This window comes from Vipera ursinii, assembly GCF_947247035.1.
Source record: "Vipera ursinii genome assembly, chromosome: Z".
NCBI lineage: Eukaryota > Metazoa > Chordata > Lepidosauria > Squamata > Viperidae > Vipera > Vipera ursinii.
Window position 1 is genome coordinate 21975075 of NC_139517.1, and position 24272 is coordinate 21999346.

Genomic DNA, 24272 nt, shown 5'->3' on the forward strand with positions numbered 1-24272 from the left:
AGTGCTCATCTCCGTTTCAAAGCCGAAGAGCCAGCGTTTGTCCTTGGACGTCTTCCGTGGTCATGTGGACGGCATGACTAGATGCTAAAGGCGCATGGAACGCTTTTACCTTCCCACCGCAGTGGTCCCTATTTTTCTACTTGCATTTTTACGTGCTTTCGAACTGCTAGGTTGGCAGAAGCTGGGACGAGTAACAGGCGCTCACTCTGTTACGCGGCACTCGGGATTCGACCTGCCAAATTGCCGACCTTCTGATCGACAAGCTCAGCATCCTAACCCACTGAGCCACCACGTCCCTCTGGCTTACCTTACCTTATCAGTATATGCTATTGTACTCTTGGAGGAAAGATAGTATCTAAATCTAGAAAATACAATACATAAGTAAAATACTTTTTAACACGGTATGTACTTTTCACCATCACTTTCCTTGGTCATTCACTATTTCCCTTTATTCCCCCTTTTAAAAGAGCACACATTGGCAATGTGCACATTAGCAGAATGTGTAAAGACTGCATATGTTGTCACAATATGCCAAGATGGTGCTAACCTTAATTAGATGGATGTGTATGTTTTTGTGACTTACTGTGTGAACACAGCCTGTTTAATGCGTGAATCTAAAAAATGGATTAAGCAACAGGTTAAATGTATTATCTAAGCAACAGGTTACATGTATTATCTAATCAGAGCCATTTACTTTTGTCAGGCTACTTTGGGTTAAAATATAGAGTACAAAATTAATATAGTTCTATATGTCTGAGGAATCAGGATATAGAAGCCACTACTTTGTTTTTATGTTGTCCTATTTCACTTCTAAATGAATAGAATCAGGCTACCAGAGTTCAACAGTTAGGAGTTATTATTTAATAAGTTTAAGTCTTAAAAATACTATTAGAATTTATTGAGATCTTTATATATTTTGACAGGTGATTTATTGTAGATTGGTTAATCTTTGGCACCTATTTCCAGCTATATTATGTCTGTAGTGTAATAATATAAAAATAATGGTAGATTTTTTTCTATTGGTAAGTTTTATATACAGTACATGAGTAGCTGCTTTGATTTAAGCTTGCAATTTTTTTAGTTCTTTGCAAATGTTATTTGTTTTACTTCTGTCTACTTTGCCTTGAGAGTGTAAGACAGAGCATAAATTATTTTAGTGTACAAATGAGAGATTTAGAGGAAGAATAAAATTATCATGAAATTATGTTCTGGTGCATATAACGAGTTTTACAAAACTTGGTTATGCTGTTTTTTCACCTGGTTTCTAGGATTAGAATCTTATTTTTCCTACATACCCAAACCCATGTAGTAGCCTTTCATATTTATTCTGCACATATTTTCAAGTGCCATTAAAATGTGCAATCTTAGAACAAAAGAGAAAGGACCAACAACTCAAATAGAAAGAGGCGGCAGCTAAAACAAGTGGAAGCTCCATTATGCTATCTTCTTGATTATATTTATGGTTCTCAGGGAGTTTGATTTAATCCTTCAAAGGAAGCGGGGGTCTTTTTTAAAAACCCAAACGTTTCAGGAAATTGCAATTCACCTCTCACAGCACACTCTACTGCTGCTTAAGACAGTGTTTTAAAATGCAGACCCATACAAGCTATGCATAATTTTTCAATGTAATTTTTATTTCCAGTTTCAAATTTTCTACAAGAAAACAATAAAAAAATAGAAAACTCTAGAAGTTGTCAAGCACCCTGATGTGCCAGGTCACTACAGAAACACAGCTCTGTTGCTGGGTCGCTACGGAGATAAGATACTGGCATCAGGTAGCTTGCTAAGGGGAAACATGAGAGGCTGAAGCACCTGGATTTGATGAGACAAAGCCGCATCCCAGGTGCTCAGGCCTTTGGGCCAAGAATGGCTGGTGAAGCTTGCCCTGCCTCTAGGAGACATGGCAAGGTAATGGGGACAGGGCTCCTGGGTTATGAACAACTGGAGAATGCAAGAGAATTTGGACAAGCTCAGCTTCTCCCACCACAACAACACTATGGTGAGAAGAGCTACAACTGCAGAAATGCTCCCCTTAAAAAAAGAAAGAAGGAAAGAAAGAAAATTTCCAAGAACTACTACAGGAGTCTTGTCCCCATGAAGCCCAGCAACCCTCCACGTCCCAATAGTAGGATCCCCAAGGGGCCAGGTCCTCAAGACGGCGGCACCTAAAAGAAGCAGCATCAAGTTCAGAACTGAGGAGAAAACAAGGGGTTGAACTCTTAATACACCCCAGTGATTATCACCCCCAAACCCTGTTTTGACTAAATAGAACTGCTACGGCAGCCCTTTCAAATATCCAGTGCATGGAGAGCAGACAGGGACACCAATACCAGCAGCGTATCCTTTAAACCTGTCCTCTTCATGTTGATGGGGAGTTTCTGCAAGGAGTTCATTGGGGTGTGTTTGCATTTGGGAGTCCCCAGCAAGCAGCTTGCTTGATTGTGCAGAGGATTATAACCCCATTCAGCCGAACTGCAATTTTCCCCGTCAACTCAAGGCATGAATTGAATCTCCTCGCCACGCTTTCCCTCACCCTTAACCAATGCTCCACTGCAGCTATAGCTTTTATCTTCCAGGGTCAGCAGTTGGTTGTGTTGTAGTTTTGTCCTTTTTTTTTCTTTTTCCCCCTCCTGGAGCTCTTGTGCTGTTATTAGCTGCTTGGCAGGTAATACCTGTATCTTGCTATGTTTGTCTTGCTGCTGTTAAAAATATAGAACTATTTCAAAAAAATAGTCGATAACTTTACTACGTCTTATTCCAAAACTTCTTGCAGCTGGCTGCATGACCCTGTCATATGTGAAGTGACCACTCACAAACTGTCTCTGCAAATCTATGCTACACATGTAAACAGGTCTGAAACTGCTTTCACTGCCTTATAGAGCTGCTTTTTCTTGAGACAGACATTGGTCCATCTAGCCTCTTACTGCCTGGTCTAGGTCAAGATCACAGGCAGGGACTTTTTCCCGGCCCTGATATTTTTTTTTGTTTTGTTTTGAAGATAGAAAGCAAATATCGAACCTGGAACTTTAATGCATGCAAAGCATGTGTTCTACCACTATGCTATGGGCTCTGCAAAGCCCCTGCCTATGAACTTTGGGAAATGTAGCTTTGTATGCGTTCTTATTAATTATGGTTTTGTTACACAGTCAGCCAAATCTTTAGACTGGATTTGGCATTTTTATCTGCCCATCAAGTCCTTCCCAAAGACCTTAAATTATTATTATCCAATAGATAGAACAGAGCTACAATTCCCATCTCCCTTGGTTGAGAGTCATAATGACAGCTAAACAGATTCGGAACTGGTTTATGTATGCAGAATAGACTCAGGCCTGTACTGGCTCCAATTGTAATTCCATGAGGCCTTGGCCTGTCTTTGAAGCCTCCTGATGTGATCCTTTTTGGACAGACAATTCCTTCTGAGGCCTTGGCTCTTCAGAGTCTTCTGATAGGTTCTCCCATCCTTGCTGATTCAGTGCAGCTTCAGAAGAAAGGCTGGCAATTATTGCTCCCTCAGAACTCTGTTTCCCCTGAGGCAACTTGAGACGGCGAGAGTCTTCATGATCTTTAGAGGACCAGAAATTGTGTGACTTGGAAATCTCCCCCTTTGGGCTTGGGGATTCTGGTCCTTTCAGCTCAACTATCTCTTCCTCCAACTTCACTTGGGCTTTAGGAGCTGTGTGAGAGCAGCGACGGGTACGAGCTTTCCTGCTGTGATGGACTTGAAGGTGTAATTCCATAAGCTCAGGAGCTGAGGTGGCAAAGGGGCAAAACTGGCAACGGTGGAGGGCTCCTCCTGCCAGAGCTGGACGTAGGGAAAGATCCAGTGGCTGGAAATCAGCCTTCCCATTTAGCAGTGACTTGCGGCGGGACTGGCGGGACCGAGCTGTCCCCACGCCACCTAGGGGAAGGAAGGACCCATGGCTCTTGGTGAGCTGTGTAGGGGGAAAGGCAGGGACTGCAGTAGGGGCCAGGGGCATGTGGCACTGTTCCATTGTTGCTGCAGCAGCAGCAGCTGCAGCAGCAGCAGCGCTCTTTTGCTCCCGGTGGTGGCGCTGCAGGTGATACTTGAGCGAACCAGACTGAGTGCCGGCATAGTCACAGTGAGGGCACTTGTATGGGCGCTCACCTATAGGAAAAAAAAGGGGAGAAATCAATTGGCACAGCAATGATGTGTAATTATTTTTCTTTAGGATGATTTTTTTTTCCTGGTTGGTTGCAACATATGGCAAAAGAGTCCATTTAGGTGTCTGACTGATTCAGCTTTCCCAGTCTATGAAACAGGGAAAAAAAGTCACCTTCTTGACCATGAACAAAAACAGCTTCCTATATTACAACTTTCGGAGTGAATTTCTTCTCTGTAATCTTCTCTGTAATAAGTCTTGCCATAAACCCTCTCTGTGCAATTAACTGAGCAAAGGAAAGAAAAACAATCCATAGTGTGATATGCATATGTATGTATATATATGTGTGTTTATAGGCATAGGTGTGTAGAGGTGTGTGTGTATATGTATGTTGTTCAAATCAGAGCAGCATACTTGGGAATTATCTTTCTCTTCATAATAGTGAGGTAGGAAAGGGGGAGAGTGAAATACTGTCTTAAAATTACCTAGTGAGATTAAGAGGGATCCTGCCATGAGACAAGTGAGGACTGTAGAAAGACCTAAACATCCTCATAGACGTTTTCTTGCAAAACCTCTGCTAGAATGAACAAGAGTATTTTGATACTGTACATTTCAGTTGGGTTAATGCATAGTGATTTTCGTTTGTGTGATGCTCAGTGTGAAGAGGCCCATAAACAAGGCAGCTTAACTTGCTGGCAGCATTTTTTTTATAGCTTGCCACTGCCTCTGGGCCCAGTATATACAACCATTGAGAGGGAGAGTACTAAAAAAAACTACCACTTTCTGGCCTCAGTCTTATCACTGATTACATGCAGAGTGAGAGCACAAATAAACCTGCAACAACTGTGAAGAATCTCAGAGCAGGACTCAAGAGTTCCGGTCCTTGGAGACAGCCCTGGTTATGTACCATGCTAATGGAAGGAAGGGTGTTGTTCACCCAACTTGGAGACTGAAATTTGTGGTCTTCCTGTAGCATACCTTCAAAAGGATCAGTTTCAGAGACTTAACCAGAGCTGGTTAAATTGTAGGCAAACGAACCTTACCACCTACTTCCATACTTACGTACTCCACGTTGCCACTCCTGAGTCTTACCTGTGTGGACACGGAGGTGAACTTTGAGATGGTGGGAAGATCTGAAGGACTTCCCACAGAATGGACAGTCTTTCCCAGTGCCTCGTCGGGATCCATCCAAGCGTGACTGACCCTGTATTTCTGCGAAAGGCAAAGTGAAGACAAAGAGTATTTTTTAATATAAGTTGAAGATTGTTTGTAGGTTCTTATTTCTTTTCCATATTGTTTTCTCGTAGTATTTTGCATTATTTGCTTGCTATGACCAGATTCTTTTTCAAAAAAGCTTAGAAGCACAAATGGTACAAGTGCTTTTCTGATCATGGAATCATAAACTCTTATCTTTAAACAAAACAAGTTAGGCTGACAAATCCTTAGATATTGTTCTGGGGTTCTATGTGACTTCATTGACAATGTTATATTGAACTTGGGAGTGATTTGACAGAATGGTAATTCTAAGAAAGATTCATTCTTCACTACTTTTTCCCTTTCAAGAAGACACTGTCTTTGAGGATTATAGAGTTCCAGAGCTTTTGCAATGGTTCTGCAACTTTTCCAGATTAAAGAACACTAGTAATTCATTTATGTAGAACTTCAGAAATTTATTTTGAAGGAACCTAATATGACTTTAAATCTGTGCAGTGGGAACTTCAATATAATGAGGGGAGCCAAAGTTTGTGAGATTGTTATGGGACTAGGATGACAGCTCCAAATGTTCAAAAGAAGTGCAGGCCCTACTTATCCCAGTTCCTAAAACATGGAAAGGAACATTATTTTCCATACTGGCAGACCTCAGATGTTTTTGTTGACAAAATAAATGAACAACATGAGACTTCAGTTTTCTCAAAGTTCCTTTATATATTACTAGGATTTATGAGTTCTGTTCAACATTCAGTAGTAAAGATATGCAAATATTCAGAAAACCATAAAGGGGGCAATTACATTTTCACCCCTGACAATCAGCTTGTGAATGAGCAAATCTTCTCCTTCAGCAGCTTCATCCAGCAGCAGAGATAAAAAAATTCAAAAAAATCTGGCAAAATGTTTTAATGTGCTTTATACTGGTCTTGAAGTAAAGATGAAATGCACATATAATATAGACAGATGAGGGAGAGGACACTGAACTACATTTTTGTATTAATGTTTTGTTAAAGACAGCCTCGGGGAAAAAATACCAGACTATATCATGTCAAAGACTAATTCCTAATTATTGTCTCTAGTGTGAGAAATTCCAGCTCTTGCCACTTGAGGGCATAACATATCCACCATACAAAACGCCATGACCAAATTCTCTTGTAAGTAACCTAACGTGATTTCAACCAGGGTATAAGGTTTTTTTTCCCAAACAGGCAAATAGTATGAAAATTAGTCCATCTCTACACCACAGATTTAACCTCATTTAATAACAAATTATTTCTCATCAAGAAGACTCAGAACTGTAGGTGAGGGGTCCTTGGTGCTCTCTGAAGTTGATTGTTTTCTTGCAGATGTTTCATTACCCAAACTAGGTAACATCATCAGTGCTTCAGAGAGCACCAAGGACCTGTCATTTCAACCCTGAGCTACAAATATTCTCCATTATTAGAACTGTAGGTCTCTGTGGAGCTTGGAAAGTCTTAGAAAAGTGTACAGCACTCTCACCAAGATGTATTCCTTGGATTTTCTAAGAAAACTCAGAATAATGAAATGAATGAAACTGGAATGCCTGTATGAAATAAAACATGTACTTAGAAGCAATGTTATATCATGCCATATTCATTTGCATAAATGTACCGTATGCTTTCACAACACACTTTGAATTTCCTTCATGAATAATTTGAACTGGGAGAGGCAGACAACATCTTTTAAACTAAACTTCTTGTAACTAGGAAGCAAAGGTAATAATGTCAAAGCAGTAATGTGTTGAAGGACAGGGAAAAGCAATGGAAGAGGCAATTTGAGAAGTGCATCAGGCCGACTGAAATATATCTTCTACCTGTGCGGAAGAGGGGTATTTTATTTCCTTGGCACATGTATTACCTGGTACATCCTATCAAACCAGTTGGCATGCATGGAACACGGAAATCCAAATTTTGCTTACTCAGAGATCTTTACAGGTCAGGAACAAATGACAGTAGTCTCAACTGAAACCCTGAGGATTTTTACACTGTGTGAGGAGGTTTTGTCCCCCTTCCTAAATATCCTATGCCCAAACACACATTCTGTTTTCCTTTGCAGTAATTTGGAAGGCACAGAAAATGGCTGCTTCCCAGCTGACTCTTGATCATGCAGTGTACAGGATGAGTAATCAGGAGACCAGCTGGCTGGGTCAGCCACATTGTGCAAACATGTCTAATATCTTTATTTCTCACTTCATTATTTGGGGAAAAAGAGTTCTTGCACAAAGACTTGTTTGTGGCATTTAAAGCACAAATCAGTTTAGATCTACAGACACATGTGCCCTACAAAGTAGGAGTTTTTGCCATTATGATAATATAAATACTTCCAATGTGATTTTCCACCACTTTGAGACTGGAAACACAAAATAATATTCAGTGAGCTTTTAGTAACATAAGTTGCATGCAAAAGTTTATGCATGCCTAGTCAAATTGCTTATTTCAATAATTTCCTTAGTGAACAGAAGATGATACAACTTCTACATGGAACCAAAGTTCTGCAAATCTGAATTCATGTTTACTAGTTATGTGCAGTTGCTTAAGAATAACCAGGAACATTTTAGTTTCAAACACCAAATTCATTGTTATTTTATTATCGTCAAATTGTTAAAGCTCCAAAAAGTGAGTGATTTGTTAGGCCTACAGTTACTCAAGTAAAGATAACTCCACCGTTAAGCAAATACTCTAATCCTAACCCTAACTTCTCAAGTTGTGACTGTTCTATTTATTTTCAACAACCAACAATTCTTCTAAAGCAGCTGCCTGCTTGGAATATTTGAAAAGGAGTATAATTTGCTCATTAAGCAGGGGAAGGCTATAAAAAATATTTGAAGTTTCCATCTAACAACTTTAATTTTTAATTTTAACTTTCATTTTGAGAAATACTATTAAGTAATGTACATAAATTGCTAGAATCAAGATCTGGAAGACCAGAAAAAAAATCTATTACAATTTCATGAAAGCTGGCTAGGTTCTGCAAAAAGGCCTGCTGAAAAACCTAGTTGACCTTGGATTAAGTTATCCACAGTATAGAATGTTGCTTATGAAATAATGATGTGCATGGGAATGTTATCAGAAGGAAACTTTTTCTCTGATTGCTTCACAAAGGTCACTATTTAAGATAGCAGAAGAAAACCTTGACAAGCTTGAAATGGTTTTTTTAAAATCCCATTTATATCCCGCCCTTCTCCGAAGACTCAGGGCGACTTACAATCTAAGCACAATCAATGTGCTTAGCAATAGCCTTCATTCTATGTATATATGCCTGCTTATTAGGGCTTTTGCCCCCCCCCCAAGTGGCATTATTACAATCTGGGTCCTCATTTTACCTACCTCAGAAGGATGGAAGGCTGAGTCAACCTTGAGCCTGGTGGGATGCGAACCTGCACTAATTGCAGGCAGCTGGTGTTACTTAAGGAGGCATTAGCCCACTGCTCCACCAAGGCTCTTTTGGTAGAAAGTGCTTTGGATTAATGACCACATTCACAAGATACATTTGGAAGTCAAAAAGATGAATCATTTGTGAAGAAAAACATCATCCAATAAGAATGGAGCTGGCTCTACTGTATTTGGGGTTGTATGACAGCAGCTTATGGGTGGAATTAACTAAATATCCACATCTCGTACAATCTCATGTTCTGTAACTCAGAAAATTGAGGCTGAAGAAAGTTCAGATATTTCATCGTAGTTATGACATAAAAGAAGCTTCTAAATCATCTATGAAATACAGGAAATAAAGATAAAAGGTTTTGGGGTGGCTGTCACAGCTCTCAAATTTTCAAATATTTTTTATCAGCCCTAGGAAGGAGATAAAATGCTTCCAAGAATAGGAAGAGGAGATGGTGGAAGGAGGGAAGGAGGAGGAGAAGGAAATGACTCTTCTCTGGCTTCACAAAATGTTTGTTATTTTTGTCAAAGAAAGAATTACAAAGTACAGTCTGAAGGGTATCCAGATTCTTGTCCTAGTTTTCTTATTCTGAATCTGTAAACAGGTGCACATAAACAGTAATTATGCATTCAAATTTGCAGCAAGATGGCCTGTTTAGGTTTGTACCATGTAGATGTTGTGTCAGTTTCTGGTTGCTTGGGGATTCACTAAAGCATATAATTTCACTACAGATGCCTACGTTCATGCATGCAACGATAGGGTTTTTTTTTTTGAAGAAAAAGCACCACAAAGTGTCTTCCAAAATTCAAAACAAGACTTAATTCTATTAATTGAAAATTCAATTCTGGCCACGTTAAATGCAGCCCAGAGCCACTGGTCTGCCTCAAACTAAATGAAAGTCTTGCTTCTTATTCTCTGTGACCAGAGTCAGCCACCTCCACCCAGCTCATTCCCATTAAATTGCTAAGTGTGGTCTGGACTCCGTCTGTACTTGCCTTTTTCCTTCTGGGTCAGCAGAGCTGAGCTGGTGTTGGCTGCAGTAGAAGCTCTCACATTTGTTGGAAGCCAATGTCCACTGAGCAGGTGAGAACCCAGTGACTGTCCCTTGTTCCATTCTCTCTCACGGGTGAGGTGGCTTTGTCGGTGCAAGGCCATCTGCTGGAATGTACTAAAGGTCCGGTTACAGTCTGGGCAGCGATGGTTCCCTCCTGAGTCTTCTCTCACAAGCTTGGACCCTACTACATAAGAACGTTCCCTCCACTGCTGACTACTCTCCACGGCACGAGCTGTGGCCTGCAGCCGTTCAGCACAGCTCGCATCACTGTAACCCAGGAAACTGCCCGTACTGGCTTTGTCTGTGGGGCGAGGAGAAAGGAGAGATGGATATAGGGCCTCACAACCCACGAGTAAGCTCTGTGCTGACCGACCTGGTCCTGGTCCTCTTTGTTCACTCTGGAGGCCCAGCTTGCTGAGATGAACCTTCATGTGGTTTTTCAGGAACCATGGTTCCTTGAAGCCACGCCCACACACCTGGCACTTATGGTCAAAGGAGTCTTTGTGCTTCCGCATGTGACCCTTAAGGAACCAGGACTGAGTGAAGGCTTGACCACAGACCTGGCAGCGGAACTCCGTAGGGGTGGAGGCAGAGGAGGAAGGGGTGGGTGTGGAAGCAGGAGGGGTGGGTGGAGCTGTAGTGGTGGGCACAGGGGCAGGAGGGGTGGGTGTCCAAGTTGCTGGGGAGTTATGAGCCTGTTGGTTGTGCCACTGCAGTTCTGGCTCCTGTGCGGCAGCGAAAGAACATTGCCCACATTTGTACGGCTGATGGAGGATGCGAAGGTGGCGCTCGCGCTCTCCTGCAGTACGAAACTTGCCCTTGCAGAAAGAGCAGTGAAAGGTGGGTAGAGGTTGTGGTGGAATAGGAGCAGCCATCTCCTCCTCCTCCTCCTCCTCCTCCTCCTCCTCCTCTTCCTCTTGACCCCGCAGAAGTGCCCGCTCTTCCAATTCAAGCAGCAAGCGGCTCTGGTGACTGAGCCGGGTGTGGGCCTCAGGACAATGGGAGCGCAGGTGGAGACGTAAGCTGGCACGCTGCCCTGCCTGGTGGCCACAGTAGGGACAAGTGAGTGGATAGGAGCTGGTGTGGATGCGAGTGTGCAAAGCCAGGATGCTGTTGAAGCGGAAACGCTTGCCACAAATAGGACAGGGATAAGGACGAGCCTCCCCTCCGGCCACCCCTGGTCCATTAGAGTAATGTTGTAAGTCCAGCTCCCCATTGAAAGCCATAATGTCAGCTTCATCACTGGAAGAGGAAGAAGGAGAAGGAAGGGCAACACTGGCTGAGTTGGTAGAAGGCAATTGGTAATCTGCACCCTGCCGGAAGGAAGGAAGGGGGAAAAGAAGAAAGTTAGAACCTTTACACTGAATCATTTCTTTTCCTAAGTCTGTTTTTCAGTCAATGGTGTAGCATTAACAGCTTGTTGGTACAGGAAAAGAAGAATGACATTAATGTCCTTGCAGAATGAGACAAGAGCTCTGGATTTCCCACGGTGTAGTTTGCAAACTGGTGGCTGGCATGCGGTCTTTGTACAAAACCAACAGAAACCCTTCTGTCCTCAGCCAGCAACCTTTCCACTCAGCATTTTGCAAAGCAGAGGCTGAGAGAAAAGCAGCCAAATAACTTTCTTTCCTATGACTGGAAAGCAGAAGCTTTGCTTAATTGCTAGGGGAAATAAGAAAATGGAGACTCCCAAGAGCAGGTATCCCAATTTCCTTCACTAAGAGCACTTTGAAAAAATCTATCAGCACTTATAAATCTGTGTCTCAACAAAAACAAAGATTGAATTTGGTGGCTCAGTGGGTTAGGACGCTGAGCTTTGTCGATCAGAAGGTCAGTAGTTTGGCGGGTCAAATCCCGAGTGCTGCGTAGCAGAGTGAGCGCCTGTTACTCGTCCCAGCTTCTGCCAACCTAGCAGTTTGAAAGCACGTAAAAATGCAAGTAGAAAAATAGGGACCACTACGGTGGGAAGGTAAGTGTTCTGTGCGCCTTTGGCGTCTAGTCATGCCGGCCACATGACCATGGAGACGTCCTCGGACAAGTGCTGGCTCTTCGGCTTTGAAACGGACATGAGCACCGGCCCCTAGAGTCGGAAACGACTAGCACACATGTGCGGGGGGAACCTTTACCTTTATCCTGTGATAAGACAGTAAAACATGGTTGTGAACCAAAGAATGGGCAGGACCCCTTCAGACCAGTAAGTGGAACAAAAGAGAGACACAAAACTAAAGTGCAAAACCAATTTAATGGGATTGTAAAATCTGCCTCAAAGGCAAACCTCAGGAATCATTTTAGGTGTATAGCAAAATTAATATTAGAGAAATATTGTTGGGATTTCTTGCTTCTCCTTTTATTTTCACTTTGAATAGACTGAAATTGTAGCATTACATTCAAGAGTTCTCTAGTGGAGAAGGGACTTCTGTTTCCTGCTTGTTACTCATGAAAACTCCTATGCCAAGAGTTCTATGTGTCAGGCGTGAACAGCCAGATCCACACGTGAAGAGTTCAATTACCTGTTTTATTGCTCACGCCTATAACACAAGAATCTTCTCAGACTGGCAGTTTGCACTTAGGCCAGGCTACATAAGGTTCAATGACATTCAAAAGGAGTCAGACCTTGCCCTCTTGTGCATACTTAGAGATTCCAGACTAATTCTTTGTTTGGTTCCTCTGCCAGTCTGTCTCCAACATGAGAAGAAGCTTGTGGCAGGCAAGTTGAAAAAAGCTTCTGTACTTGCTGGCCATGAATTGCAATGGCAGTATTCTGTTAAGTTGTCTGCTCTTTGTTTGAACATTTGATAGTAATCTAGTTGTTAACCATCCTGGAAAGAAGTGTATCCATAAAAGTAGGATGTAATAATTAAAATCAATAATACATAAATACATCTTCTCCATCTTGCACCTATTAAAAGTGTTTCTTTTTCCAGTTTCAATGGATTTTGAAATTCAGTATTTAACCAAGGGGGAGCTGAGAGGATAAGAGAACTTGGACCATTGCAGAGCTTAGAAGAATATACTTTGATAATACTCTAGGGAGGAGGGGGACATGATTTCAGGAGTTCCCCATCCTGTTATATTCATCCCTGGTTTTATGATTCAAGCCACTCACCTCCATGGTGCTCCTGATCACATGCTTTAATCCTTGACTGGTGATTGAACAGCCAGTGAAAGCCAAGTTGACATGTCACCCTTGTTAGGTAGATGCATCAGCTGCAACAAAGAGGGTGGTGGAAGTTATGATAGAAGAAAGATAAGTGTTTTATCAACAAAGGCTGAGGCTACTTTGAAATTAGTAATTATGCTCATACTACAATATTAGTTCACGTTTGGTCTCTGTGTTGTTTGACCCAATCAACAGTGATACATTCTGTAAACTATAATGATCAAAATATGGCTTAGAATGGTGAGCATACTAGGCCAGTATTTGATAAATATGAATTTTTATCCACACATGCTCCCCCATAACTTAATTTGTTCTATAGTTATCTTAAACCCTCCAATGTATGTGGAATAAAACTAAGTGTCCATGAAATTGTTTACAGTGTAGTTTCTTTGCTACTACAGAATTGAGGAAGCCTTCACCTATTGGGCATAAGTCTTCCAGTAGAGTGCAAGGATTGTTTCTAGGCAGAACTGAGGTCCAGCATGATTTTAAAAGCAGAAGCATGGTTACCTACTTTTTTTGGAAACCAGCTCCACTAGACTCCTTTCTCAACTATTGTCCAGCAGCAACAAGACATACATGGAGAGCTGTCAACTGCCCTGAAAGATCAAGTCCATCAGTCTCTTCCCTGAACCATATGATTTCAGTACTATTTAATATAATGGATGCCTGGCTGCTTTTTTTCCACTTTCCTCAACACCTCTTTTCCTTTTTTTTAAACTGTAAATGTGCAATCGGAGCCTGTTCTTTCAATAAATAAATAACATTTTGCCCTGATGTTCTGTAGAGACCTCAGAGAAAAATGAAAACATTTTAAATGCTAATGTGACACAGCCTGACAATCTTCAATTTATTGTCACAAAATAAGTAATTTATAGAAAGCTGGCGTGAATTTTATCTGCAGTGGATCTTTGACCAATATTTCCTGAGTTGTCAAAGCAGGAGTTCAGCAGTAAGAAAAATGGAAGAAAGACATCCAAATAAAATATTTTCATATTGCAATTGAGAAATGTTTGTCCATTGCAAGAGTATTCCAGTCTTTGATTTCCACTTTCCATAACAATTTTATATTTGCTGCAGACAAGTTCAAACCAGGCAGAAGTAGGAAGCAGATGTGAATAACAAAGCAAGAGAAGCCAAGATGTATCACCTTTCATTATTCTCCATCTCATGCAAATATTAAAACATATGTAGGAAAAGACAGCATCTCCAGTTGTCTTAGTTGCAGTAATAATTTGTTACATTTAATCAGATCCATCAAAACTGATCCCACTGAATTTTCCAAAGAAAAACTTGTGAGATATAGGTGAACATTTTAGTTGAGTTTGTCCATGGAAGGAGAAAAATCAACATTTCAGTTTATGGTCATGAAACTCAAGTGACTACATTGGGCAAGTCACTATTTGCATAAGGAAGCCTGTTTGAGTAAAACTGGAATACCAACAGGACTCTATGTTAAAAGCTTTGATGTTACCAACTATTTCCCAGTATCAAAGAATCTCACAATACAAGGTTTTGCATATATAATAGCCCATTACTTTGCAGAATTCAACAGAGCACACCCCCCCAGTATTTTTGAGTAACAGAAAACCTAAGTTTCCCATATTAATGCCAGTAAAGCAGGAACCCACAAATTGGGAACTCAAAAAGAGGGATATAAATTGTGTTGATGACATCTGTTACTTGAGGGCCTTCCACTGAAGTAATATATCCCTTCTGTTCCAGAGATATTCTAGAATATTTTATGTAGGTGTGGTTTATAATGCCTTCCTTCTACTCTTCATGTTAGCGTACCTCAACAATACCAGGGAATAGACACAAGCAAAACCATTACCAAGAGAATGAAATAATAAACAGAAGCTTTTAAGAAAATATTGTTTTGGCTGTGAAAAACATTTATACAAAGTTACAAGCAAGAAGGAATAGGGCAGCTGAAGGAAGGGAAACAGTGAGCTGGCAAGGATGGTCTATGTAAGAAAAAATAGGATAGCTAGAACTAGAGATAAATTTAAGGAAGCAGCAGATGAAGATGGAGGATTGTTCAAGGAACAGAAGAAATTGAACCAGCGCTGCTGCTATGTGGGTCTCTTGCTAACTGCTTTCCCCAAACCAAGGTTTGATCACATAAAAATAAATGCCACAAAAATCTGGGCAGTTACATATATATATGATACGCCTCAGTTATGTATCATATGCAGGTGTGCTCTGATTGAAAGGCAGTTGCATCTCAACCCATTTTGCCTCAGGCAAAGCTGTTATCTTTACAATTATATTTATGTGGATCTCAATCTCCAAATCTTGGCAAAAGCTTTCTGGAATTCTTGAGGCCTCTACTTATTTTGTGACAAATACTCTGATTGTGGTGAAAGTCTTAGCTAGCCATGCTTTAGCAAAACTGCACTAAACATATCCAGTCTAAAATCCCAACTAGAGTGGGGCAGGAGCAATACAAAAAAATTAAGATCAATTTATATTACTGAAGAAAATGGGTGTGGTAGACACATTTCTTTATGTATAGTTTTGTTACCTTCTTCCACTAAGCTGGAGATGGCATACAGTCATGTGAAAAAGAAAGTACATCCTCTTTGAGTCCTGTGGTTTTACATTATCAGGACATAGCAAAAATCATCTGGTCTTGAGCAGTTCTTAAAAGTAGGTAAATAAACCTCAAAGCAGAAACAACACATCACATGTTACACCATGTCATCATTTATTTTACAAAAAGAAAAGTAAAATGGAGAAACCATATAGATATAAAACTAAGTATACCTTTACTGCTTCCAGAGGTACGAATAGGTTATGTACCAGCCAGGTGCTGCTAATCAAGTGTCCTTGATCAACTGATCATCAGCAAGTGTGATTAACTCTATAAAAGCCGAAGTTTCAGGAGTTTCCTGGTCTCCAGCATTGAGGTGTGTGTTAACACAATGCCAAAGAGGAAAGATATCAGCAATGATCTTAGAGAAGCAATTGTTGCTGCTCATCAATCTGGGAAGAGTTATAAGGCCATTTCCAAACAATTTAAAGCGTATCATTCTACAGTGAGAAACATTATTCATAAGTGGAAAACATTCAAAACAGTTGCCAATCTTCCCAGGAGTGGACATCTCAGCAAATTCACTCCAAGGTCAGATTGTGCAATGCTCAGAAAAACTGCAAAAAATCCAGTATCTTAGACTCTACAGGCCTCAGTTAGCATGTTAAATGTTAAAGTTCATGACGATACAATTAGAAAAAGATTGAACAAGTACCGTATATACTTGAGTATAAGCCGACTCGAGTATAAGCCGAGACCCCCAATTTCACCCCCAAAAACTGGAAAAAGTTATTGACTCGAGTATAAGCCGATCCGCCGTTCTGCAAGCCTCTGCCGCCAGCAGAGGCTCGATCCGCCATTTTGCAAGCCTGAATACACAGGAATACCCTGTGTGGCCGCGGCTCGTCGGCAGGTCTCCGTTCCTCCTGCCGACCTTTGGGGAGGTTTGGGCGCCTCCCCAAACCTCCCCAAACCTTGGCAGGTCTCCGTTCCTCCTGCCGACCTTTGGGGAGGTTTGGGCGCCTCCCCAAACCTCCCCAAACCTCGGCAGGTCTCCGTTCCTCCGCGCAGACCTGCCGACCTTTGGGGAGGTTTGGGCGCCTCCCCAAACCTCGGCAGGTCTCCGTTCCTCCTGCCGACCTTTGGGGAGGTTTGGGCGCCTCCCCAAACCTCCCCAAACCTCGGCAGGTCTCCGTTCCTCCTGCCGACCTTTGGGGAGGTTTGGGCGCCTCCCCAAACCTCCCCAAACCTCTGCAGGTCTCCGTTCCTCCGCGCAGACCTGCCGACCTTTGGGGAGGTTTGGGCGCCTCCCCAAACCTCCCCAAACCTCGGCAGGTCTCCGTTCCTCCTGCCGACCTTTGGGGAGGTTTGGGCGCCTCCCCAAACCTCCCCAAACCTCGGCAGGTCTCCGTTCCTCCTGCCGACCTTTGGGGAGGTTTGGGCGCCTCCCCAAACCTCCCCAAACCTCGGCAGGTCTCCGTTCCTCCTGCCGACCTTTGGGGAGGTTTGGGCGCCTCCCCAAACCTCGGCAGGTCTCCGTTCCTCCTGCCGACCTTTGGGGAGGTTTGGGCGCCTCCCCAAACCTCCCCAAACCTCGGCAGGTCTCCGTTCCTCCGCGCAGACCTGCCGACCTTTGGGGAGGTTTGGGCGCCTCCCCAAACCTCCCCAAACCTCGGCAGGTCTCCGTTCCTCCTGCCGACCTTTGGGGAGGTTTGGGCGCCTCCCCAAACCTCCCCAAACCTCGGCAGGTCTCCGTTCCTCCTGCCGACCTTTGGGGAGGTTTGGGCGCCTCCCCAAACCTCGGCAGGTCTCCGTTCCTCCTGCCGACCTTTGGGGAGGTTTGGGCGCCTCCCCAAACCTCCCCAAACCTCGGCAGGTCTCCGTTCCTCCTGCCGACCTTTGGGGAGGTTTGGGCGCCTCCCCAAACCTCGGCAGGTCTCCGTTCCTCCGCACAGACCTGCCGACCTTTGGGGAGGTTTGGGCGCCTCCCCAAACCTCCCCAAACCTCGGCAGGTCTCCGTTCCTGTTTGGGGAGGTTTGGGCGCCTCCCCAAACCTCCCCAAACCTCGGCAGGTCTCCGTTCCTCCGCGCAGACCTGCCGAGGTTTGGGGAGGTTTGGGGAGGCGCCCAAACCTCCCCAAAGGTCGGCAGGAAGAACGGAGACCTGCCGAGGTTTGGGAAGGTTTGGGGAGGCGCCCAAACCTCCCCAAAGGTCGGCAGGTCTGCGCGGAGGAACGGAGACCTGCCGAGGTTTGGGGAGGTTTGGGGAGGCGCCCAAACCTCCCCAAACAGGAACGGAGACATGCCGAGGTTTGGGGAGGTTTGGGGAGGCGCCCAAACCTCCCCAAAGGTCGGCAGGTCTGCGCGGAGGAACGGAGACCTGCCGAGGTTTGGGGACGTTTGGGGAGGCGCCCAAACCTCCCCAAAGGTCGGCAGGTCTGCACGGAGGAACGGAGACCTGCCGAGGTTTGGGGAGGTTTGGGGAGGCGCCCAAACCTCCCCAAACAGGAACGGAGACCTGCCGAGGTTTGGGGACGTTTGGGGAGGCGCCCAAACCTCCCCAAAGGTCGGCAGGTCTGCGCGGAGGAACGGAGACCTGCCGAGGTTTGGGGACGTTTGGGGAGGCGCCCAAACCTCCCCAAAGGTCGGCAGGTCTGCGCGGAGGAACGGAGACCTGCCGAGGTTTGGGGACGTTTGGGGAGGCGCCCAAACCTCCCCAAACAGGAACGGAGACCTGCCGAGGTTTGGGGACGTTTGGGGAGGCGCCCAAACCTCCCCAAAGGTCGGCAGGTCTGCGCGGAGGAACGGAGACCTGCCGAGGTTTGGGGAGGTTTGGGGAGGCGCCCAAACCTCCCCAAACAGGAACGGAGACCTGCCGAGGTTTGGGGAGGCGCCCAAACCTCCCCAAACAGGAACGGAGACCTGCCGAGGTTTGGGGACGTTTGGGGAAGCGCCCAAACCTCCCCAAACAGGAACGGAGACCTGCCGAGGTTTGGGGACGTTTGGGGAGGCGCCCAAACCTCCCCAAAGGTCGGCAGGTCTGCGCGGAGGAACGGAGACCTGCCGAGGTTTGGGGAGGTTTGGGGAGGCGCCCAAACCTCCCCAAACAGGAACGGAGACCTGCCGAGGTTTGGGGACGTTTGGGGAGGCGCCCAAACCTCCCCAAACAGGAACGGAGACCTGCCGAGGTTTGGGGACGTTTGGGGAGGCGCCCAAACCTCCCCAAAGGTCGGCAGGTCTGCGCGGAGGAACGGAGACCTGCCGAGGTTTGGGGAGGTTTGGGGAGGCGCCCAAACCTCCCCAAACAGGAACGGAGACCTGCCGAGGTTTGGGGACGTTTGGGGAGGCGCCCAAACCTCCCCAAAGGTCGGCAGGTCTGCACGGAGGAACGGACACCTGCCGAGGTTTGGGGAGGTTTGGGGAGGCGCCCAAACCTCCCCAAACAGGAACGGAGACCTGCCGAGGTTTGGGGACGTTTGGGGAGGCGCCCAAACCTCCCCAAAGGTCGGCAGGTCTGCGCGGAGGAACGGAGACCTGCCGAGGTTTGGGGACGTTTGGGGAGGCGCCCAAACCTCCCCAAAGGTCGGCAGGTCTGCACGGAGGAACGGAGACCTGCCGAGGTTTGGGGAGGCGCCCAAACCTCCCCAAACAGGAACGGAGACCTGCCGAGGTTTGGGGACGTTTGGGGAGGCGCCCAAACCTCCCCAAAGGTCGGCAGGTCTGCGCGGAGGAACGGAGACCTGTCGAGGTTTGGGGACGTTTGGGGAGGCGCCCAAACCTCCCCAAAGGTCGGCAGGTCTGCGCGGAGGAACGGAGACCTGCCGAGGTTTGGGGATGTTTGGGGAGGCGCCCAAACCTCCCCAAACAGGAACGGAGACCTGCCGAGGTTTGGGGACGTTTGGGGAGGCGCCCAAACCTCCCCAAAGGTCGGCAGGTCTGCGCGGAGGAACGGAGACCTGCCGAGGTTTGGGGACGTTTGGGGAGGCGCCCAAACCTCCCCAAACAGGAACGGAGACCTGCCGAGGTTTGGGGAGGCGCCCAAACCTCCCCAAACAGGAACGGAGACCTGCCGAGGTTTGGGGACGTTTGGGGAGGCGCCCAAACCTCCCCAAACAGGAACGGAGACCTGCCGAGGTTTGGGGACGTTTGGGGAGGCGCCCAAACCTCCCCAAAGGTCGGCAGGTCTGCGCGGAGGAACGGAGACCTGCCGAGGTTTGGGGAGGTTTGGGGAGGCGCCCAAACCTCCCCAAACAGGAACGGAGACCTGCCGAGGTTTGGGGACGTTTGGGGAGGCGCCCAAACCTCCCCAAACAGGAACGGAGACCTGCCGAGGTTTGGGGACGTTTGGGGAGGCGCCCAAACCTCCCCAAAGGTCGGCAGGTCTGCGCGGAGGAACGGAGACCTGCCGAGGTTTGGGGAGGTTTGGGGAGGCGCCCAAACCTCCCCAAACAGGAACGGAGACCTGCCGAGGTTTGGGGAGGCGCCCAAACCTCCCCAAAGGTCGGCAGGTCTGCGCGGAGGAACGGAGACCTGCCGAGGTTTGGGGAGGTTTGGGGAGGCGCCCAAAGCTCCCCAAACAGGAACGGAGACCTGCCGAGGTTTGGGGACGTTTGGGGAGGCGCCCAAACCTCCCCAAAGGTCGGCAGGTCTGCGCGGAGGAACGGAGACCTGCCGAGGTTTGGGGAGGCGCCCAAACCTCCCCAAACAGGAACGGAGACCTGCCGAGGTTTGGGGAGGTTTGGGGAGGCGCCCAAACCTCCCCAAACAGGAACGGAGACCTGGGGAGGTTTGGGGAGGCGCCCAAACCTTCCCAAACGTCGGCAGGTCTGCGCGGAGGAACGGAGACCTGCCGAGGTTTGGGGAGGCGCCCAAACCTCCCCAAAGGTCGGCAGGAGGAACGGAGACCTGCCGAGGTTTGGGGAGGTTTGGGGAGGCGCCCAAACCTCCCCAAAGGTCGGCAGGAGGAACGGAGACCTGCCGAGGTTTGGGGAGGTTTGGGGAGGCGCCCAAACCTCCCCAAAGGTCGGCAGGAGGAACGGAGACCTGCCGAGGTTTGGGGAGGTTTGGGGAGGCGCCCAAACCTCCCCAAACGTCGGCAGGTCTGCGCGGAGGAACGGAGACCTGCCGAGGTTTGGGGAGGCGCCCAAACCTCCCCAAACGTCGGCAAGTCTCCGTTCCTCCGCGCCCTGCCTGCCTGCTTCTTTCCGCTGCGGAAAGAAGCAGGCAGGCAAGGCGCGGAGTTTGGGGAGGTGCGCGCGCACCTCCCCAAACCTCCCCAAACTTCGGCAGGTCTCGGACGGCGGTGGCTTGGGAGAGGTGCGGGCGATCCCGGAAGCACCAAAGCCTCGGCCGCGCACAAGTCCTCGGTAAGTTTTTTTTGTTGACTGGAGTATAAGCCGAAGTGGAATTTTTCAGCCCAAAAAGTGGGCTGAAAAATTCGGCTTATACTCAAGTATATACGGTATTCTTTTGTTTGGAAGCATTGCCAGGAGACAGCCTCTTCTCTCTAAAAAGAACATGGCAGCATGGCTTCGGTTTGCAATGTTACATCTGAACCTAAGTATACCTAAGTATTCTAGAGTCAAATGGGTGGCCATTTGTCCAACAGCTAAAGCTGGACCAACATTGGATCATGCAATAGGACAATGATCCCAAGCACACTAGTAAGTCTACAGAATGGCTGAAAAAGAAAAGAATCAAGATGTTCCAATAGCCCAGTCAAAATTCAGACCTCAACCCAATTGAAAAGCTATGGCAGGACCTCAAGAGAGCTGTGCATTAACTAATGCCCACAAACCTCAATGAATTGAAGCAATGTTATAAGATAAAGTGGGCCAAAATTTCTCCACAATGTGAGAGGCTGATAAAGTCATACAGAAAACAATTACTTCAAGTTATTGCTGCTAAAGGTGGTTCTACAAGTTATTAAATCAAAGCTTTTCACACATGGCTTCTCCATTTTGGCTTTCTTTTTGTAAAATAAATGATGGCATGATGTAATTTGTCATGTGTTGTTATTCATCTGAGGCTGTATTTATCTATTTTTAAGGACTGCTCAGGACCAGATGATTTTTACTAACTACCTTTAGCAGCAATAACTTGAAGTAATTGTTTTCTGTGTGACTTTATCAGCCTCTCACATTGTGGAGAAATTTTGGCCCACTTTTTCTTACAACATTGCTTCAGTTCATTGAGGTTTGTGGGCAAGTATAAGAATGGAAAGAGGGGCAAATAACTAAGTCAGAATATCAGCAAATAGCCCGTGCCTGCAAAGATGAAGTGAGGAAAGCTAAGGCTCAAAATGAACTAAGGCTTGCGACCAAAGTCAAAAATAACAAAAATGCTTCTTTCAACATATAAACAAGAAAAACGTTAAGGAAATGATTGGTCCGTTAGTGGGGGAAAGTGGCAAGAAGGTGACAAGCAATAGGGAGAAAGCAGAACTATTTAACTCATTTTTTCATCTGTCTTTACACAAAGGGAAAAAACAGTCCAACCTACCAAAACCAGTGCCATAAAAAACAGAATAGAAACGCAAGTTAAGATAGGCAAAAAAATGGTAAGTGAACACCTGTCCAGCCTAGACGAGTTCAAATCACCAGGACCAGATGGATTACACCCCAAAGTTCTCAAGGAACTGGCAGACGTGATCTCAGAACCACTAAACTATATTTTTCAAAGATCCTGGAGCACTGGGGAACTACCAGAGGACTGGAAGAGAGCTGATGTAGTTCCCATCTTCAAAAAAGGGAAAAAAATAGATCCAGGAAACTACAGACCTATCAGCCTGACCTCAATACCTGGGAAAATTCTGGAAAAGATAAACAACAAATCAGTGAACACCTTGATGCAAACAAAGTCATCACTAAAAGTCAACATGGATTTGTCAAAAACAGATCATGCCAGACAAATCTTATTACATTCTTTGACCAAGTGACAAAATTAGTGGACCAGAGGGATGCTGTAGATATAATTTACTTGGACTTCAGTAAGGCATTTGATAAAGTAGATCACAACCTACTACTTGATAAGATAGAAAAATGTGGGTTAGATAGCATCACCACCAGATGGATTCGTAGCTGGCTGACAGGCCGTACTCAGCGTGTGGTCCTCAATGGAACTGCATCTACATGGAAGGAAGTGTGTAGTGGGGTGCCCCAGGGCTCTGTTCTGGGCCCAGTGCTCTTCAACATTTTCCTCAACGATTTGGATGAGGGGATAGATGGGGAACTCATCAAATTTACAGACGACACCAAGCTGGCAGGAATAGCCAATACTCCAGAAGATAGGCTTAAAATACAGGAGTATCTGGACAGACTCGAACACTGGGCGCTATCTAACAAAATGAAATTCAATGGTGAAAAAAGTAAGGTTCTACATTTAGGCAGGAAAAATCAAATGCACAGGTATAGTATAGGTGGTACCTTGCTCAATAGTAGTAACTGTGAAAGGGATCTCGGAGTCCTAGTAGACAATCACTTGAATATGAGCCAGCAGTGTGCTGCAGCTGCCAAAAAAGCCAACACAGTGCTAGGCTGCATTAACAGAGGGATAGAATCAAGATCACGTGAAGTACTAATACCACTTTACAATGCCTTGGTAAGGCCACACCTGGAATACTGCATCCAGTTTTGGTCACCACGATGTAAAAAAGATGTTGAGACTCTAGAAAGGGTACAGAGAAGAGCAACAAAGATGATTGGGGGACTGGAGGCTAAAACATATAGGGAACGGTAGCTGGAATTAGGTATGTGTAGTTTAACGAAGAGAAGGTTGAGGAGTGACATGATAGTAGTGTTCCAATATCTCAGGGGCTGCCACAAAGAAGAGGGAGTCAAGCTATTCTCCAAAGCACCTGAAAGCAGGACAAGAAGCAATGGATGGAAACTAGTCAAGGAGAGAAGAAGCAACCTAGAACTAAGGAGAAACTTCCTGACAGTTAGAACAATTAACCAGTGGAACAACCTGCCTCCAGAGGTGGTGAATGCTCCAACACTGGAGGTTTTTAAGAAGAGACTGGACAAACATTTGCCTGAAATGGTATAAGGCTTCCTGCCTGAGTAGGGGGTTGGACTAGATGACCTCCAAGGTCCCTTCAAACAACTACTACTAATTATTATTATTATTATTATTATTATTATTATTATTATTATTATTATTATTATTATTATTATTTATTATTATTATACCATAGAACTCAAGGAGAACCTTCTTTTTCCAATGACTTCAATAGGTCCTTTCCCACTTTTTATAATAATAATAATAAGTTGGAATAATAAGTATTCACATAAGCCACATTGGATCCAGAAATACTCTCTAGCTCAAGAGTTGCCCAGTGAATTTTACACAAATGAGTGTGAATTTCCATTAAGATCATAGCAAATCTCCTCCAACATACTAATATATGCATATTAGCACATTTGCGTCACTTTGTTTTCAAGAGAAATAAATGGCTAAGAATCTCTAAGCATGTCTTTTAGCAACTTCTTCTCCAATTTGGCGATCCTTTAAGGCAGGGGTGTCAAACTCAATTTCATTGAGGGCCGCATCAGCATTGCGGTTGCCCTCAGGGGGATGGGTGGGTATGGCCAGGGTGGGCGTGGCCTACTGGGTGGGCATGGCTAGAGTGCGTATGGCCTACTGGGTGGGTGTGGCCAGCTCTACATTGTTCACATCAAGGGTGCCTATAGGGGCCTGGGCAGGAGTGGGACAGATCTGAGGGTCTCTGGCAGAAGGAGGTTCTCTGGGCCAGGGCCAAGGCAGTGGGGGCCGTTACCTCACTGTTTCCAG

At 45.5% G+C, this 24272-nt stretch overlaps 1 protein-coding gene across 1 annotated transcript in view; it reads right to left on the bottom strand.

The window, feature by feature from the left end:
* Positions 1-1621: 1621 nt before the first annotated feature.
* Positions 1622-24272, bottom strand: part of ZNF219 (zinc finger protein 219) — a 28128-nt gene continuing 5477 nt past the window's right edge. Inside the window, exons 2-5 of the mRNA XM_083379281.1 lie at positions 12893-12993; positions 9728-11099; positions 5214-5333; positions 1622-4126 (exon numbers count right to left, since the gene is read on the bottom strand). Coding sequence (XP_083235407.1) covers positions 3324-4126; positions 5214-5333; positions 9728-11099; positions 12893-12898 — 2301 coding nt within the window. The 5' untranslated portion in view covers positions 12899-12993 and the 3' untranslated portion in view covers positions 1622-3323. The remainder of the gene's footprint in view (positions 4127-5213; positions 5334-9727; positions 11100-12892; positions 12994-24272) is intronic.